The sequence below is a fragment of the Kogia breviceps genome, chromosome 3, assembly GCF_026419965.1.
Source record: "Kogia breviceps isolate mKogBre1 chromosome 3, mKogBre1 haplotype 1, whole genome shotgun sequence".
Lineage (NCBI taxonomy): Eukaryota > Metazoa > Chordata > Mammalia > Artiodactyla > Physeteridae > Kogia > Kogia breviceps.
In genome coordinates this window covers 60,529,892-60,550,863 of record NC_081312.1, presented here as the reverse complement: position 1 = coordinate 60,550,863, position 20,972 = coordinate 60,529,892, and the positions used below count along the sequence as shown (strand labels likewise).

General features: G+C 36.3%; 1 protein-coding gene across 2 annotated transcripts in view; it reads right to left on the bottom strand.

The window, feature by feature from the left end:
• Positions 1 to 20,972, bottom strand: part of SEC23A (SEC23 homolog A, COPII coat complex component) — a 63,937-nt gene that overhangs the window by 18,761 nt on the left and 24,204 nt on the right. For both annotated transcript variants that reach the window (XM_067028559.1, XM_059059127.2), the window contains exons 10-14: positions 17,236 to 17,359; positions 12,395 to 12,475; positions 11,286 to 11,375; positions 9,516 to 9,622; positions 5,348 to 5,501 (exon numbers count right to left, since the gene is read on the bottom strand). In XM_067028559.1, coding sequence (XP_066884660.1) covers positions 5,348 to 5,501; positions 9,516 to 9,622; positions 11,286 to 11,375; positions 12,395 to 12,475; positions 17,236 to 17,359 — 556 coding nt within the window. The remainder of the gene's footprint in view (positions 1 to 5,347; positions 5,502 to 9,515; positions 9,623 to 11,285; positions 11,376 to 12,394; positions 12,476 to 17,235; positions 17,360 to 20,972) is intronic.

The window sequence follows — 20,972 nt, the reverse complement described above, 5'->3', positions numbered from 1 at the left end:
CAAGAGCCACATGTGGGTAGTAGTTCCATAATGGACAGTGCCGAACACAGAACATTTCCACCTCTGTAGAAAGTTCTCTTGGACAGTGCTGATCCAGAATATAAAATACACTTGAGATCTAGAATATCAAACACATTGAAAAGATTTTATGGAAAAGCCAGTATGTCACACATCATCTGATTTGATTATAAATAAGACTGGTAACTTTTTCATATGTTTATTGGTCACTTGCATTCCTTCTTTTGCTAATTTCTTGCTCATCACTTTGCTCATCTTTTGCCCAAATACTACTGATTTGTAACAGCTCTTGTACATGAAAATTTTCACATTCTGTCATACATATAACAAATGTTGGCATGAAATTCTGCTAATAGTATTTTTACCACACAGACTTTTGTCTCATTTTAATGCAATAAAATCTTTTAATATTTTTATTTAATGGCTCCTGATTTTACCTTTCATGTTTAAAATCCTTCTGCATCCAGAGGTTAAATACATATTAACTTATTTTTTGATAATATCATCTATACTCTACCAAAGAAAACAATATAAATTTGGTATAATATACACATACATAAATTTCTAATCTTTGGGTTACTTCTTAAAATTTTTTTGAACACTTATCAAATGCCCCAGCATTAATTACTGTAATCATGAGGAGTAGTCCTTATTTACAATCCAACCAAAACACTAATACAAATGAGAAAAAAGATTGAAGCATAAAGGAGGTATATCAAAGATCCACCATTCGAGTTATTTAGAAGTAATAAGATTAGGCAGATAAAGCATAAGTAATACAATTTTCTTGAGGAATATAACAACACTTGCAAGAAGTTTAGTCATGTTTTCAATTCAGCAATTAGTTATACATAAAGCCATCCACATAAATGGGCCCAAAGGGTCAAAGCATAACCTCTATAAGAAAATGGTAATGACAAAAGTGGTCCTCCTTAAAAACAGCACAACTGAAGTGCCTGGTCCCACTGGTATAGTAAGAAGAAAACCTAGCTGTGATAAAATTTTCAAGGAAAGCCCCAAGAGTCTCAAACAAGAGAGATTTCCTGGGAATGAAATTTCCTGAGAAATGATTTCCTGAGAGATGAACTGTTCATCCATCATAGCTAGCAGCACAGCTGAAGGGAGTAGTTAGTGGGTAAACCAAAGGTCAAAGATGAAAAAAATCAAATAGTAATTTTAAGTTATACGAAGATGTCATTCAGTAGAAAAGGTCAGGAGCCAAAAAGGTAAGGAACAGATCCATGAAGCCAGACACAAGATGGACCCAAACAAGAGTCTGAGAATGGAAGCAGCATATATCATGTGTTGATACCGAAATCTTAAGTGATTCTGACCAAGGAGAATGAAAGCTTATATTAACGCTGTCAGAAGCAAATGTGGTACAGCACCAATCTTGCCCATATGATGCTCATTAGCTACAAAATAGTTTTTTTTTTTTTTTTGTGGTATGCGGGCCTCTCACTGCTGTGGCCTCTCCCATTGCGGAGCACAGGCTCCGGACGCGCAGGCCTAGCGGCCATGGCTCACGGGCTTAGTTGCTCCGCGGCATGTGGGATCTTCCCGGACCAGGGCACGAACCCGTGACCCCTGCATCGGCAGGCGGATTCTCAACCACTGCGCCACCAGGGAAGCCCCAAAATAGTTTTTTAAAAGATGCTTATTTCTGTTTTTTTCTTCTATTTTATCTATTCTAATTGGGGTATAGTGGCTTTCCAATGTTGTTAGTTTCTGTTGTACAACAAAGTGAATCTGCTATATGTATACATATATTCCCTCCCTCTTAGATCTCCCTCCCACCCTGCCGCCATCCCACCCATCTAGGTCACCACAGAGCACCGAGCTGAGCTCCCTGCACTATACAAAAGGTTCCCACTAGCTTATTTTTAATTAAAATGACTCTTAGTCATCAAGAAAAAAAGAAAACAATTATATTCACTATACCAAATTGAGGTAAAGAAGTTTGTTAGCATAATTTCACAGGTTTTTCATTAGGAAAAAAATTAGAAAAGTGTAGTACCTAAGAGGCATTAATCCTTTCTCTGTTTGTGTTGCTATCATTGTTATAGCTGAAAATTCAGCAATAGGGAATCACTACAAAAAATGAGGCTAGGGACTTCCCTGGTGGCGCAGTGGTTAGGAATCCGCCTGCCAATGCAGGGGACATGGGTTCGATCTCTGGTCCGGGAAGTTGCCACATGCCGCAGCGCAACTAAGCCTGTGCACCACAACTACTGAGTCTGTGCTCTGGAGCCTGTGAGCCACAACTACTGAGCCCACGAGCCGCAACTACTGAAGCCCACGCACTCTAGAGCCCATGCTACACAATGAGAGAAGCCACCACAATGAGAAGCTCGCGCCCCACAACGAAGAGTAGCCCCCACTCTCCTCAACTAGAGAAAGCCCGCGCACAGCAACAAAGACCCAACACAGCCAAAAATAAATAAAATTTTAAAAAATTTAAAAATGAGGCTACACTATGTTAGCTACTTAGAATAGCTTCTATACTAAGGTTCATCTGTCATCACTTCACATCACTTCACTTCAATTGTACACTAATTTGATTCAACCAATAAAAGAATGTAAAAACCATATTCCCATCACTTTTACCATATATTAGTCACTAGGGTTTCTATAAGAAACTGTGATTTTAAAATTTTTTTTTTTTTTTGGTGGTACGCGGGCCTCTCTCACTGTTGTGGCCTCTCCCGTTGCAGAGCACAGGCTCCAGACGCCCAGGCTCAGCGGCCATGGCTCACGGGCCCAGCTGCTCTGTGGCATGTGGGATCTTCCTGGACTGGGGCACGAACCCGTGTCCCCTGTATCGGCAGGCAAATTCTCAACCACTGCGCCACCAGGGAAGCCCTAAAAATTATTTTTTGAACTTTGCACACCATATGATGCCAGCCACAGTGATGCAGTTTCCAAGTTATCCTGTTATCAGTTTCATTGCAGATCTTTTAGTCTCACGTGGCAGTAGGACTATATTCATTTGGATAACTCCATTCTCAGTTTTTGACACAAGACAAGGGGGGGTCATGGATAATTGATGAAAGCTGTTTTGCAAAGAAAGCACGGCAACAGTCTGATGATGTCAGCCTTTCCCTCCGAAACTACCTCCACCAATCCCCTCTTACACACAGTTGCCAACTGACTCATGGGAACAGACAAGCTATACTGCTGTGACAGACGATCAGAGTATAATTTTCATTATGTCATGACTTGCCTGTCCTCTACTCTCAACTTGCTGCTGTTGTAAATGGTGCAAACTGCAGGATATGTAGCTTAGAATTTAATTATATTGTGAGATTTTTATCATTTTGTACTTTTTGCAACTGTCTCATTCAGTTATTTACAAGACAAGTCTATTTTATATTTTATTAGCATTTGTGTTTTACAGGCATGTCAAACAATATGGCAATTTTTGAAGCTGAGGTGTGAGAAGAGAAAGAGTCTAGACAGAAGCCTACAGAGAATTCCAAAGAATTACAATCTTCTGAGTCATTTCACTAAACCCATACAACAGAACACAGAAAAAGTCCATCTTCACACTGAAAGCTACTTATCAGTGGGTTTTACATGGGGCTGATAAGCCAAGTTGTACTATCCAATTTTGTGTCATGTCATAGCCTACAAATGTAGTAATAGCTCCAGCAAAGTGGAAAAAGTACTTTACTACAGATCATAACCATTTGACAAATAAAGGTGCTGATTACTTCAAACAGCTTTTAGACTCTCAAAACAATAAAGCGTTTGTTAAAACAAAGTCACAATCAGTGAAAAGGCTCAGGAAGCAAGATACTTCGGAGCAAAATTTATTATCTAGAAAAGAAAAAGTCATATAGTTGATGAGTGCTAACAATGACATGTAAAATAACAGTAAGTAAAATGCTAGGACAAGATGAAGTCTGAGAAATTGAAAAGGTTCCATCTTAAAACAATATAACAAGTGGATGCATTCATGACATGTTATGTGATGCTGAAGAGTTTTGTGTAATTAGCTGAAAAATAACAGCTTCTCTATTCAGGCTGATGAGTCAACAGATTTCACCAATGTCATGTCAAGTTGCTAAATAATAGTGAAATTCAAGAGAACTTTGCTGCCCTAAACAAGCAAAGGTCAAAATATATTTAATGTTTTGATCTTCTTATATGGAAACAAAAGTCCACCTTGGAGGAACTATGTTGACATTTGTACTGATGGTGTCCAATCAGTGGTTGACTCCAAGAAAGGTTTTATGCCTATTGTTAAAAAAAGACAAGCTGATGTCGTCATAAGACTGCTTTATTCACAAAGAGGTGCTAGAAATGAAAGAATAAAAGCTCTGGATGATGCTACAAAAAATGGCTAACTTTATTAAACCAAGACTAGTTCCCTCAATAATGTTTTAAAAACTGTGTGAAAATCTAGACAAAGGGCACAAAAACCTCCTGCTACAAACAGAAATTTGATAGCTTAGCAGAGAGAGTTCTCAACAGGCTGTCTGAGCTGAAGGGTGAACTGAAGAAGTACTTTCAAGGAAATTATAGGCCAGAATTTGCTGAGTGAAAATGAAGCATTAAGAACAGAACTTGGGACTTCCCTGGTGGCACAGTGCATAAGACTCTGAGTTCCCCATGCGGGGGGCCTGAGTTCAGTCCCTGGTCAGGGAATGAGATCCCATATGCATGTCAAAACTAAGAGTTCGCATGCCACAACTAAGAAGCCCGTGTGCCGCAACTAAGACCTGGTGCAACCAAATAAATAAATATTTAAAAAAAAAAAAAAAAGAACAGAACTAATCATTCTAGGTCATAATGAAAGTAATGGGCTCCTGACATGTTACAAGCTCAAGTAAATCATCATTATCAATAACTTTACTAACATACACTTTGGTAATCTAGATCCAGATAAAAAAGATTTGCCTATATTTTTATATGTTAATGTATATAATTTTTATATCCTAACTAATTTCTCTTAAAATTTCCATTAAAATGAAAATATAAAATTTAAACCACAGCAATGAAGGAAAATATGCAAAAAAAGTAAAAACAGATATAGTAATTTAGGATTAAATTGGGAATTAATTTCATATCAGCCCCCCAAAATAATAACAAAAACAGGTTACATAATTGTCACTCTTTTATTTTAAGGAAAAAAGGCATTTTCATTTACTGGAAAAGATAAATTAACTCTGCTATCCATTACTATGCCTTTCTCAGCAACTTTATTAGGAGTCCCTCATACGGACTTTCAGTTACACTGTCAAGTACCTTGAAAGAGATTATCAGAAAATAATTGACTACAAATAAATGCATACGGATCTAGAAAAGTATGATGTTTACTTCTTACCAGTCGAATGAGCTGTCTGTCTAGCCATCTAAGCACATCTGGACCTTCTTCTGTTTCTGCTCTATATATTGCCAGCCGAGCCATAAGAATGGCAGCTGCCTCCTGGTCAAAAGATGCAGCAATGTTTTGGATTTGAGTTTGAGCATCTGCCCAGCTAAAGACAAGAAGAAGAAAGCAAGAAATGCTGCTAAATTATTATATTCATGATATCATAGTTGGCTGTCACACAGATTTAAATTTAAAAGATACAGAAAATTACTTCAATATTTCAAAATTCCAATATTACCTAGAAAAATTAGCTTTAAAAAAAAATCACTAGGGCTTCCCTGGTGGCGCAGTGGTTGAGAATCCGCCTGCCGATGCAGGAGACACGGGTTCGTGCCCTGGTCCGGGAAGATCCCACATGCCGCGGAGCAACTAAGCCCGTGAGCCATGGCCGCTAGGCCTGCGTGTCCAGAGCCTGTGCTCCGCAACGGGAGAGGCCACAACAGTGAGAGGCCCGCATACCGCAAAAAAAAAAAAAAAAAAAAAAAATCACTAGTAATAGTTTCAGCATAGTACTCACTGTTCTTCAGAAAAATATATCCAAACCTAATAAAATTCTCTAAAATAACTGTAAAGGTCGATTTCCAAACATATTCCTTAAAACATTAAGATTTTTACATGTAAAAATGTGTGTGCATATGTACATAGATACACAAGTTGGTATATCAGACTTTAAAAATTCACTTATTCAATTTTATAAAAGCAAAAATATTAGAATAGAAAAATAAAGTTTTCTCCCAGACTAATTGTCATTTACTAAACTGGAAAATGAATAAAGTATCAGAATATTTTCTCATTGGTCTTTAATTCAATTATTAGTGATAAAAATTACATAATTAAAATTATTATCTATTCTTTTCTCTCCACATTAACACACTAAAACCAATCAAAAATTAATAAGTAAAAATTTTAGTCTAAGGGATAAATTTGAAATTACGTACAAAATAGCAGTAATTTATTAAATTCACATGTTCTATAAATCTAATCCAAACTGACCTTGGGTAGACCCAGCAATAATTTTGTTTGTTTGTTTAACATTTCACAGAGTTTTGTAATACTTCAGCTGATCTTAGTTCTAAAGTACCTCACTTTAAGCAATTCTGGCAATAGTTATAGACTTCGTGAAAAGCTGAACCCCTTTTACATGACTCAAAGATGTAAGACGTGATCCCAAGAAAATCCCGGCAGCAACGTTCAAAATTCTTCTCCTTTCTTCCTCTATTTTTAATTATTTTCAAATAGACGAAAAATTTAAAAATATTTTCCAGATGACTGATAACCACGAATTATCTCAGTCTAACGAAATACCAAGAGTCAGAAAAGAATGAGAATAAATAAAGGAATAAGAGCTGGTAATTATTTTTTAAAAAGATACACAATGCAAAGCACAATATATATATATATATTTTTGGCTGCACTGGGTCTGCGTTGCAGCACACAGGCTTCTCTAGTTGTGGCACACGGGCTCCAGAACACATAGGCTCTGTAGTTTGCACATGCGGGCTCTCTAGTTGAGGCGTGCGAGCTCAGTAGTCGTGGTGCATGGGCTTAGTTGCCCCATAGCATGTGGGATCTCAGTTCCCCGACCAGGGGTTGAACTCGCATCCCCTGCATTGGAAGGCGGATTCTTAACCACTGGACCACCACGGAAATCCCAAGAGCTGGTAATTTCAAAAGTTATTTTTAGTGCAATTTGAACACTTAGCGATTATACTAATAGTTTAGTTTAGTTATTTTTTTATTTAAAAAATATTTTTTTGGCTGCATCGGGTCTTAGGTGCGGCACGCGGGATGTTCGGTGAGGCATGCAGCATCTTCCGTTGCCGCACACAGGCTGTTCGTTGCAGTGCATGGGCTTCTCTCTAGTTGTGGCGTGCAGGTTTTCTCTATCTAGTTGTGGCGCGCAGGCTTCAGAGTGCGTGGGCTCTGTAGTTTGCAGCACATGGGCTCTCTAGTTGAAGCGCATGAGCTCAGTAGTTGTGGCACGCGGGCTTAGTTGCCCAGCGGCATGTGGGACCTTAGTTCCCTAACCAGGGATTGAACCTGCGTCCCCTGCATTGGAAGGCAGATTCTTTATCACTGGACCACCAGGGAAGTTCCTATTTTTTAATTTTTCAATTAAAAAATATCATAGAGCTAAAAACAAAGCTGGGTTTTGTTTGTTTGTTTTGGTCACGCTGCACGGCTTGTGGGATCTTAGTTCCCCAACCAGGGATTGAACCCGAGCCCATGGTAGTGAAAGTGTCGAAGCCTAACCACTGGACCACCAGGGAACTCCCCAAAACAAAATTGTTTTAAATTGGTATTTTCCCAACTTGTATGACCATGGTATTCACTTGCTTCAAACTGAAACATAAAGGTGACATTTTTCTTCTGAAAATATCAATATAATGGTTCAGTAGTGAAAATAAATTAGCAAGTAAGCACATAAAAATTTACTACTTAAAAGTTCTTTAGCCATAAATTTAAAATTTTGCTCTTAAAGTTTAAAGGGTTTGTTCACATTGTAAAATCTGTCTTTTGTATTTTCAGTACCCCTTCACTGTGATTCTTACAACTAGTTTCAAACCAAACTTTCCAGATCAAAGTTATTTTCTCTATAAATATAGGATAACTTTTGACTGTATCTCAGGAACTTGAGTCCTTTATTTTCATATGGCTTATTCACTTAACAAATGCACTTGCCTAGGCCCCTAAAGTCATATTTCTAATAAATAGAGAAAAAAAATAAGCCTTGATTATTGAAAATGGTCAGGATAAGTTAATTTGAAAGAATGGGTGCTTTGGTGAGACACAATGATATAAATGGCACCATAACACACATAGTATCTCTCTACAAATAGCCTCATAAATTCTGTGTAAAAAACTGAAAATATATAAACCCATGAAAAATTTCTCATGACAGAAGTTCCCTTTTTCTTGAATGATTAACCTAACTCTTTTTAGAACTTTTCATTTTAAGACTATTTCAAATATAAAGCTATAAGTAGAATAATCTCCTATATATCCATCACCTAGATTTATCAATTGTTAGCACTGTAACATTCTGCTTTATCATTCTCTTTTCCTTCATACACACACACTTTTTCTTTTGCCAAACTTTCTGAGACTAAGTGACAGATACATCACCCTTTCCCCTAAATTCTTCAGTGTGTATCCTAAGAACAAAAAAATTCTCTTATATAGCCCCAATTAATTACTAAATTAATGAAATTAAACATTGATAAAATACTATTATCCTATATGTAGACCATATTCAAATTTCCCCAACTGTCTCAGCAAGGTCCTCTATAGCAAAAATTTTCCTGACAGGATTTTATCCAGGATCATATATTGGCTTTAGATGTAATTCTCTTTAGTCTACTTTAATCTGAACTGGTTACTAACACTTTCTTTGCCTTCTAAGACATTTTTGAAGAGTCTAAGCCAGTGGCTTTATAAAATATCCCTCAAATTGGTATGCCCATTTGTTTCCTTAAGTAAATGTTTTGAATTCCAAGTTAAGTTATACATGCATATGGGGTTGGGGGTGTGTGCTGAGGGGCCATAAATAAATTGACAAGTTCGCCAAGAATCAATACTTCCAAGTTCATGACATGCAAATGAACAGATCTAAAGGAAAGCTCAGGGGGCACTTTTTCTTCAAAGGAATAATGTATTCCCTTAACATTCATCTAGGATTTTAAGTCAAAGCAAAGTTACAACAGGACAATAAATCTCTCTACATACTACCCTCTGCTAAGTAACAGACCATCCAACACAACACTGTTCATTAGGCCATGTCCGTCACTCACCAAAATAGTCTCATGGTTTTCAGAAATGAAGCTAGAGTTTAAATACAGTTCAATAAAATGAGAGTTACAATGCCTTTAGTGTCCATTTTCTAAGCTATGCCTAAATCAGGTTAAGTTTATACTGACCAACACTTTTCCTACCCAGACAATCAAGTCTAAAACAAACAGAAAAAGACCAAAAGCCTGTTCACTTCTAGACTCACCTCATCTAAGAATCCTTTCCAGACTAACTTCATTCCAAAACGTCACTCAAAATAGGAAGCCAGTTTGGGAGCACAACCCAGAATAGTTTTGATATGTAAATCAAATCTCTAACAAATACAACTTACTTCCTAGCAATGGTGGTCACTCGGATACGTCTCTGCCCACTTGAATGCTGATACTGAGTCACAAACTGGATTGCACCACGTCCTCCTTGAGGAATTGGAGCATTATGCTGTATAAATATAAAAGAGTAGAATCTAAGCAAGATCTATTACATTGTTGTCATATAGTCATAGACTGCATATCCTAGCACTAACAAAATTCATTCTAAAATCTATCAGAAGGATGCTTATTTCCAGTGCATAGAAAACAGTGGTGATTTGCCACGTGAAAAAAAAACGGATTTGGGAGAGGAGAAAAATTATGGAGGATAAGAGGAGTGAGTCAAGCTAGGAAATCAATTTCAAGTAATATATAATTCAGAGAAACATGAAAAAACAAAATGAAGGGAGAAGTGTAAAGAAATTAACAGATAAGAAAAGGCATAAGTGAGGCAATTTTGCCTAATAGTAACTGGATAAAAAGACATTGAGCTAACATAAAAAATAATGAAATAATGTCTTCTGCAGCAACATGGATGGACCTAGAGATAATCACACTAAGTGAAGTAAGCCAGACAGAGAAAGACATATATCATATGATATGGTTTATATGTGGAATCTAAAAAAACAATGATACAAATGAACTTATATACAAAACAGAAACAGACCCACAGACATAGAAAACAAACTTATGGTTACCAAAGGGGAAAGGGTGGGGGATAAATTAGGACTTTGGGATTAACATATACACACTACTATATATAAAACAGATAACCAACAAGGACCTACTGTATAGCACAGGGAACTATACTCAATATTTTATAATAACCTATAAGGGAAAAGAATCTGAAAAAGGAATAGAAAAATATACATGTATAACTGAATCACTTTGCTGTACACCTGAAACTAACGTTGTAAATAAACTACAATTCAATTTAAAAAAAGAAAAAAAAATTGAGCTATGTTCTCCTCCCCTAGGTACATAAGATGAAAACAGAGCTTTGAGGAAGATAATCACATGATGAAGAGATGACTAACAGAAAACCATTAATGAGAAGAGACCAATAGTAATATATGATAATGATCCTCAGAAAGAAAGAGTGGGGTGGTCAATAGGGAAACTTTCTTCATGCCCTTTGACAACATTCTTGCTTTGTTGTTGTTGTAACTGTTTGTCAATAAGAGCCACTATCTTTTTCACAAATTTTAATTGTAAAAAAAAATTCCTGCACCTGTCTTAGGAAGGCTGACTACTAATACATTGTGGCTCATTTTATGCCTAGTAACTATTGGTGTATAAGTCAATAATTTATCCATTATATCATTCTTTAATATGATAACTTTCTCCTGCAGCAGCAGAATAAAATCTTTCCAAATATTGGCATCTTTACCTTCCAATCTTTTTCTATAAGTTTTGATATATTAAACTTTCTCGTAGGAGGACTCAAATATTATATACCTTGAGACACCTAGGAGGAACTAGATACCTAGTTACAAAAATGCATAACTAGAACAGAATTTAAGATTTTATTTATGCTCCAATTTTTTATTAAAAACAAAAGAAAACTAAGACTAAAAGTAAGGTTGCCCAAGGTTGGGCATTTGCAGGTTTCCCTGACATCTCTATTATAGTATGTCCTCTCACCAAGGAGTGTAGCCTTGAGAAATGGAAAATGACAAACAAAAACTCCAAAACAGAATAAGCTTTGGGTCATAAGCTCTGGAAATATTCATGGCCTAAATTAAGTATTTTTTCAAATATATATTTCAATATTCAAATATAAAAAGTCATACCTGATTGACAACTTCAAAATATATGGCTAAGGTTGTAGTGGGACTGAGTCCACATATCTTCCATTGACAAGTGCCTCCTGTTCCTATCTCCTGTAAAAATAAAACACAGTCTGTTTGAAAACCAGAGAATATAGTTTATTACTATATATATATATATATTAAGGTGAAAAAGTGGAAAAAAATACCAGTAAGAAAAAATCTATTTCAGGTTTCTAACTAATTCAATAAATGTTAGAGGTTTAAGATTTTTTAAGATCATATAAATATACCATGAAATAAACTTAAGCAATTTTTACACAAATAAAATTATAATTAATTCAAATACTTGCTAAGTAAATTACAAAAGTATTGACACAAGTTCTTCATATTGTAGACTTTAAAAATATACACCATTTAATGAAGTAATTACAACTAACATTATCCTTCTATCCAACTAATGTGTGTAAAGAGATAGTGATTTAACATATAACATACGCATATATGAATATAGGTTCTCTGGATCAGAACTGTGTAATTTAAGCAGTCTAATTCCCAAGAAAACTTCTTAGATATAAATTTTTCCATGCAAACTGCTTAAAATTAATTTTTAAACTCTGTCATTGTAAAGATGATTGCACACTTTGTTATTTGTCCCATCATCCTCTCCACAGCTACATGATTCTACCATTTCAAAGTGCCTTATATGTCCACTAGATGTGATAAAAGAAAAGAAAGGAATTGAAGCTTAAAAGCTTAATTCTGCTGGCTACTTTGACGGAAATTCTACTACGGAAAAAAATTTCAGAATTAATTTTGACTTTCAGGAGTCTCCAAATTTCCAAATCATAGTTGTTGTTGTTTTTTCAGGCATGCTGGGCAAGGAATAACTTAAGCATAAAAAATAGAAGACTGGTGACAGTACAAAAGTTTTAATTTAGGGGTGGATGGGAAAAGGGGTATGTGGAAAGAACAACAAATACAGGTATACCAATGGAAGCTGAGCCACATTCTACTGAAAAACAGCCCACACAATAATTTTGAAAGGAATGCTATAGACTGCCACCCCAGGTCTCTCTTGGATCTGCCCTGAGAATTAACTGTATTTTATTTTTAGAATAAAGATGACTTACATTTTCAGACACACAAGGTCCTTTAGAATTGAGAGACACACAGGGTCCAATAGCTCCTGAAATCTTTATTTCCCTCGAGGTCTGCAAAATAAGAATATACTGTCAGCCCTCCATATCAGTGGGTTCCACAGCTGCAGGTTCAACCAACCTCAGATAGAAAATACTTGAAAAAAAGTTTTTCAGAAAGTTCTAAAAAGCAAAACTAGACTTTGCTGTGTACAGGCAACTATTTACATAGCATTTACATTTTATTAGGTAATATAAGTAATCTAGAGATGATTTAAAGTATGTGGGAGGATGTGTGTAGGTTACATAAGAATATTACACCATTTTATAGAGGACTTGAGCATCTGCAGTGGTGGTGTGGAGGAGGTGTCCTGGAACCAGTACCCTACAGATACCAAGGAATGACTCTAGTACACTTTGGTGTACCATCTTCTATTTTAACTCCTATTGAAAATCTGTCACCAAGACTGGTTCCTTTCCAATCTCCACTAACCCCAAAATTTAAGCTAATGTTATCTTCTATCTAAAAATCTGGAAGCCCAACTCTTTTCTTACATGAGATTCTTTTTCCTAACAAATCCTGAATACCACTATTAAGACAAATTTTACCCCAAACACTGTTCTTCATTAAACTATAAAGGCTTATTCTGCCTACACATGCATCTCCAAACTACAACCAAACCACACAATTAAAACTATTTCACTTACATTCCAATATAAACCAACCACTCTCACTGGGCAGTTTTCCCAAACATACCATGCTGATTCTACTAAAATCAGTCTCCTCAACCAAGTTAAACTCTGCCATGTTTCAAAAGCCACTCTAAGTCACTGTAAAACCATCTAGGATAAATTGTATCCTGCATACATTCATTTTTCTTCCCTAAACCTTTACAGCTTTTTTATAATCTACTATTGTTTCATTCAATCACATGTGTTAATCTTGTCTTTCTATCAAGAATAAGTTCTTTATAAGAATACCTGTGCCTTAGATATTCCCTGAGATCTCTACAATTTCCTAGCTTAATCCTGGACATATAGCAAACATTCGATGAAATAAGAAGATTAACAAGAAATATTTAATAATTCAAAATCAATGTGCTTGTAAGATACTTATAAATAACACTAAGCCTTTGGGTTTCTTGAATCCCAAATTTGAAATGAATGATAGAATTGAATAATATCAACAACTTACCAAAAACAATTACTGATTATCCAAATAGAACAGAAAAATGTTTCTCTTAAGTTAGATACCAACTCCTGCAATTAAAGAATCTAGCACTAACATAAGGAAATTTTGCACTAAAAAAAACATACAGGCATACCTTGGAGATATTGTGGTTTTGGTTCCAGACCACCACAATAAAGCAAATATTGAGAATAAAGAGAATCAAACCAATTTTTTAATTTCCCATAAAGTTATGTTCTATAACTTTATGTTACATAAAGTTATGTTTATACTACACTGTAGTCTATTAAGTGTGCAATAGCATTATGTCTTAAAAAACAATATACATAGCTTAATTTTAAAATGCTTTGTTGCTAAGAAATGCTAACTATCATCTGAGCCTTCAGTGAGTCATAATCTTTTTGCTGGTGGAGGGTCTCGCCTCGATGTTGATGGCTGCTGACTGATCAGAGTGATGGTGGTTGCTGAAGGTTGGGGTGACTGTGGCAATTTCTTTTTTCTGTTTCTTTTTTTTGAAGTATAGTTGATATACAATGTTGTGTTAATTTCTTCTGTACAGCAAAGTGATTCAGTTACACAAATATACACATTCTTTTTTATATATTCTTTTCCATTATGGTTTATCATAGGATTGAATACAGCTCTCTGTGCTATACAGTAGGACCTTGTTGTTTACCCATTCCATACATAATAGCTTACATCTGCTAACCCCAACTTCCCACTCCATTCCTCCCCCAGCCCCCTGCCCCTTGGCTACCACAAGTCTGTTCTCTATGTCAGTGAGTCTGCTTCTGTTTTGTAGATAGGTTCCTTTGTGTCATATTTTAGATTCCACATATAAGTGATATCATATGATATTTGTCTTTCTCTTTCTTACTTACTTCACTTAGTATGATAATCTTTAGTTGCATCCATGTTGCTGCAAAGGGCATTCTTTCTTTCTTTCTCATGGTTGAGTAGTATTCCATTGTCTATATGTACCACATCTTCTTTATCCATTCATCTGTCGATGGACATTTGGGTTGTTTCCATGTCTTGGCTATCACGAATAGTGCTGCTATGAACATAGGGGTGCATGTATCTTTTTGAATTAGAGATTTGTCTGGATATATGTGGCAATTTCTTAAAATAAGACAACAATGAAGTTTGCTGCATCGAATGACTCTTCCTTTCACAGTTTCTCTGTAGCGTGCAATGTTGTCTAATAGCATTTTACCCACAGTTGAACTTTTTTCAACATTGGAGTCAGTACTCTCAAACCCTGTCACTGCTTTATCAACTAAGTTTATGTAATATTCTAAATCCTTTGTTGTCATTTCAACAATCTGTAGAGCATCTTTAGTAGATTCCATCTCAAGAAACCACTTTCTTTGCTCATCCATAAGAAGCAACTCCTCTCCATTCAAGTTTTATCATGAGATTGCAGCAATTCAATCACATCTTCCGGCTCTACTTCCAATTCTAGTTCTCTAGCTGTTTCCACTACATCTGCAGTTACTTCTTCCACTGAAGTCTTGAACCCCTCACATTCATCCATGAGGGTTGGAATCAACTTCTTTCAAGCTCTTGTTAAGACTGATATTTTGACCTCTTCCCACGAATCACAAATGTTCTTAATGGCATCTGAATGGTGAATTCTTTCCAGAAGGTTTTCAATCTACTTTGCCAAGATTCATCAGAGGAATCACTGTCTATGGTAGCTATAGCCTTATGAAATGTATTTCTTAAAAAATAAGACTTGAAAATTGAAATTACTCCTTGATCCATGGACTGCATAATGGATGTTGTGTTAGCAGGCATGGAAACAACTTGAATCTCGTTGTCGATCTCCAACAGAGCTCTTAGGTGACCAGGTGCATTGTCAATGAGCAGTAATATTTAGAAAAGAATATTTTTTTTCTGAGTGGTAGGTCTCAAGAGTGGGTTTAAAATATTCAGTAAACCATGTGGTAAACAGATATGCTGTCATCCAGGCTATGTTGTTCCATTTATAGAGCATAGGCAGAGTAGATTCTTAAGGGGCCAAGGATCTCGAGAAATGGTAAATGAGTATTAGGTCAACTTAAACTCACCAACAACATTAGTCCCTAACGAGAGAGTCAGCCTGTCCTTTGAAGCCCGCCACTGACTTCTCTCTAGCTATGAAAGTTCTCAATGGCATCTTCTTCCAGTAGAAGGTTGTTTCATCTACATTGAAAATCTGTTGTTTTATGTAGCCACCACCTTCATTCATTATCTTAGCTAGATCTTCTGGATAACTTGTTGCAGCTTCTACATCAGCACTCGATGCTTCCCCTTGCACTTCTATGTTACAAAGCTGGTTTCTTTCCTTAAACCACAGGAACCAACTCTGCTAGCTTCAAACTTTTCTTCTGCAGCTTCCTCACCTCTCTCAGCCTTCCTAGAATTGAAGGGAGGAGAGGCCTTGCTCTGGATTAGGCTTTGGCTTAAGGGAACATTGTATTAGGTTTGATCCTCTATCCAGACCACTAAAACTTTCTCCATATCAGCAGTCAGGCTATTTTTCTTTCTTATCCTTTGTGTGCTCACTGGAGTAGCACTTTTAATTTCTTTTAAGATCTCCTCCTTTGCATTCACAACTTGACCAACTGTTTGGAACCAAGAGACTTAGCTTTGGCCTGTCTTGGCTTTTGACATGTCTTCCTCACAAAGCTTTTGATTCAAAGTGAGAGATATGGGACTCTTCCTTTCACTTGAACACTTAAGAGACCATTGTAGGGTTATTAATTGGCCTAATTTCAATATTGCTGTGTCTCAGGGAGTAGAGAGGCCTGAGAAAAGGGAGAGAGACAAGGGAATGGCCAGCAGCTGGAGCAATCAGAACACACACATCTATTGATTAAGTTCACTGTCTTAAATGGGCACGGTTCATGGTGCCCCAAAACAATTACAATGGTAACATCAAAGATCACGGACCACAGATCACCATAACAAATCTAATAATAATGAAAAGGTTTGAAATATTGTGAGAATTACCAAAATGTGACACAGAGACATGAAGTGAGCTAATGCTGTTGCAAAAATGGTGCCAGCAGACTTGCTCCACACAGGTTGCCACAAACCTTCAATTTGTAAAAAAAATGCAGTATCTGCGAAGCACAATAAAATGAGGTATGACTATACTTAAAAAGTTAAACCCTAGGGCTTCCCTGGTGGCACAGTGGTTGAGAGTCTGCCTGCCGATGCAGGGAACACGGGTTTGTGCCCGGGTTTGGGAAGATCCCACATGATGCGGAGCGGCTGGGCCTGTGAGCCATGGCAGCTGAGCCTGCGCATCCGGAGCCTGTGCTCCGCAACAGGAGAGGCCACAACAGTGAGAGGCCCGTGTACCGCGAAAAAAAAAAAAAAGTTAAACCCTATATAAACAAAAAATAGAGTTAAAGGAAATTTTACTTATATAATTTCCTCTTGTTTTAACATTTCAGGATGCTCAAGTATAATTTCATTGTACATTTAACAATGAACATTTTTCTGGTGAACAAATCTCTAACTCCAGGTTTAATAGAAAATAACCACTATTTTTAAAGCATATCTTGAATCTGATTGATGATGTTTTAAAATTATGATCAAGCCTACAAATTTCTCTCTTGGTAATATACCATACATGTCAAGTTTTGGTTCTTACCTTTATTTCTAATGTACCACCAAAGCCCATTTTAAACTGTCCATGCATATCTTTGGTAAAAACTCTTTGAAAAGTTTGCTTGAATAAGGAAGTGTTGAAAGAGTCACCCATTACCATGTATCCTCTGCATGGAAAGAACAAAAAACAATGTGACACAAGGGTCCATGTGTAAAACCAGAAAAGTATATTATTTTTCAACACTACCAACAAAATTTTAAAGATATTTCCCAAAAATGTGTGATATTAACATTAATTTTAAAAACTCAATTATATGAAAATTTCCCCATGCCACAAATAATCTCAATTCTGAGGGTACCTGAGTGCCCCTTACACTTGTATCTGTCCTCAGTAATTTTTAAAAATTCTTCTTTAAATAGGTAATACATCTATACATTACAAAATTCAAAAAGTACAAAAGGGTACATAGTAATATATGTGTCTCTCCCTACCCAGTTCTCCCTACTGGTGAAGACATCTGACAGTTCACAGCATTCATTCTCATTCTTAAAAATAAATATCTCCATGTGTAGTGTGTGTATACGCATATATTGTCTCTGTGTGTCACACTGAACTTAACAGCGTTATACCCAGTGAATGAGAATACAGGCATATTTGGGGAGCATTTTCACTTTATGCACTTAAGTACTGTTAAATTTTTTTCAGTAACCATGTACCTTTATAAATTTTTTTAAGTTTTAAAAACACTAACTGTCAAATAAAAACTATTCTGAGATGCCATTTCCACCCTAATAAATCAGCAAATCAGTCTGACAACATATTCTGTTGATGAGGCTGTGGAAAAACGGGCATGCTCATAATTGCTTATGGGAATGGAAAATGGTGCAAACCCAATGCAAGGGAACTTGACAGTATCTAACAAAATTACATATGTATTTTCTCTGTAATCCAGCCACCCCACTATTAGGAATCTATCCCAAAGATAATCGGGCAAACAAAAACCAAAAAGCAAAAAATAGGCACAAGTCTATTCACTGAAGTATTATTTATAATAATAAAAGATTGGAAACAATCCAGATGACCATCTATTAGACTAGCTGAATAAAATACGGTACAACCACACAATGGAGTAATATACAGTTGACCTTGAAAACCACAGGTTTTGAACTGCGTGGGTCCACTTATGAGCAGATTTTTTTCAGTAGTAAATATTACTGAACTACACTATCCACTGATGGTTGAATCTGAGCATGCAGAACTGCAAATACAGAGGAACCACAGATATGGAGGGCCAACTAAAAATTATATTCAGACTTTCCACTACGCAAACGGTCAGTTCCCCCAATCCTCAAATTGTTCAAGAGTCAACTGTACTACTATAAACCCATTTCCAAGATATAAGTAAAAAATGCAAAGTAGGGGAAGCTATGTAAAACTTTCTACTGTTTAAATCAAAAGGCAGATACAGATATCCATATACAACCTGAGTACAAACATTTACATGTATTTGCTCATCATATTTTAAAAATATTTTAAGTAGTTTTTAAAACAACAATAAAACAATCAAAAATTACATTAGGCAAAAGAAAAAAACTGATATGGTATAATTAATCAATGGAAATTTTGTTTTTGATACTGCTAAAGTCCTAATTTATGTTATCTCTGATGCTCTTATAGATTGTATGCTGTTAAATTTTGTTTGCTCTTTATAGCTGACCCTTGAACAATGCGGAGTTTAGGGCACAGACCCTTATGTGCAGTCAAAAATCTGTGTGAAACTTTAGTCAGCCCTCCGTATCCATGGTTCCACATCCTTGGATTCAACCAACCAAGGATCATGTAGTACTATAGTATGTATATATTGAAAAAAATCCACCTATAAGTGGACCTGTGCAGTTCAAACCCATGGTGTTCCAGGGTCTACTGTATTTGTTACTATTATACAAAAATATAGTTGAATTTCGTATACTGACCTTGATTTAGAAGTCTTGAAAACTTAACATACTAATTCTAATAGTTTGCATGTAGATTTTTTCAGATTTTCTACTTTTGCAAACATGTCATCTAGAATGATCTATGTTATCACTAAACCTAGTAAAACATCCTAAATTAACAGCAACGTATAACATACCCTACTAATCCACTCCCTTTTACAGCAAATCTCTATGAAAGAGCTGTCTATACCTTTACTACTTAGTGCTGCCCTTGGTCCAACAACATTAGCATCACCAAGGGTCTTGTTTGAAAAGCAGAATTTCAAGTCCCATCCTATGCATACTAAATCCAGAATCTACATTTTAACAAGATATCCAACTGACTTGTACATGTGACATGAAAGTTTGAGAAGCTCTGGTCTATGTTAGCTGCTTCCGATCCCTCCTCCTGTTCCTTTTCTTATTCACTCTAAGTCAACTTTCAGTGCTCTTAGGAAGATCACCAATGACCTTCGTAGTGTTAAATTACACAATCTTACAATCTCATCCATTTTTATTGCTTTAAAAAACCAACAATAGGGACTTCCCTGGAGGCACAGTGCTTAAGAATCCGCCTGCCAATGCAGGGGACATGGGTTCAATCCCTGGTCTGGGAAGATCCCACATGCTGTGCAGCAACTAAGCCCGTGTGCCACAACTACTGAAGCCCATGTACTCTAGGGCCCATGCTCCGCAACAAGAGAAGTCACTGCAATGAGAAGCCCATGCACCACAATGAAGAGTAGTCCCTACTTGCCACAACTAGAGAAAGCCTGTGCACAGCAACCCAACGCAGCCAAAAAAATAAATAAATAAAAAATAAAAACCACAGCAATATTCTGACAACTCCCACATTTATATCTCTAGATGTAAATTCAGACCTATCTTCTGAATTGTAGTTTCTAATATCCAACTGCCTACTCAACCTCTCCCCATGGATGTCTACTGGCATCTTAAACCAAACATGTTCAAAACTGAACTTCTAATCTTCTCCCCAAATGTTCTTCCTCCCAGTCTTACCCATTTCAATAAAGGACAACTCAATCCTTCTCGACTCATTTGGTTTTCTCAAACCCCAGATCCAACCTCCTAGCAAATTCTCTGTCTTCTAAATATACCCCAAATCCAACCATTTCTCACCAGCTGTGATGCCACCACTTGATATTCCTGTGTCCCTCTACGTACTAAAGACAACTAAAGTCAAATGATCCTTTTAAAGCATTAAGTCAGATCATATCACTCCTCTCCTGAAAACTCTCTGACTTCCCATCTCACTCAAAGAAAAATCCAACAAACTAGGCATAGGAACATACTCAACCTGATAAAGGCATCTACAAAAATCCACAGCTAACATTATACTTAATGGTGAAGGATAAAATGGTTTCCCCCTAAAATCAAGAACAGGCAAATCTATAGAGACAGAAAGTAGTTTAGTGGTTGTCTAGACTGAAAGCAGGAGGGGGAGGAAGGAAAAATGGGAAGTGACTGCTAATAGGTACAGAGTTTTTTGATGGGATAATGTAAATGTCCTAAAATAAAATTATGGTGATGGGTAGAATACACTTTAAAAAAAACCCATTAAATTACATGCTTTAAATGAGTAAATTTTATAGTATGTGAATTACATCTCAAAAAAGCTACCAAAATAATAATATAAAAAAATGACTGAAGGGTATGAAGATGATCTTTTCAAACAGAACTTGTGCCTTTTAAACTGTATTTTAGAAAAAAATTTAAAGTAAGCTTTACTGAAAGGAGTATCAAAAACTGTTAACAGCTGTTGCACTGGAGTGGCAGGATAATGAC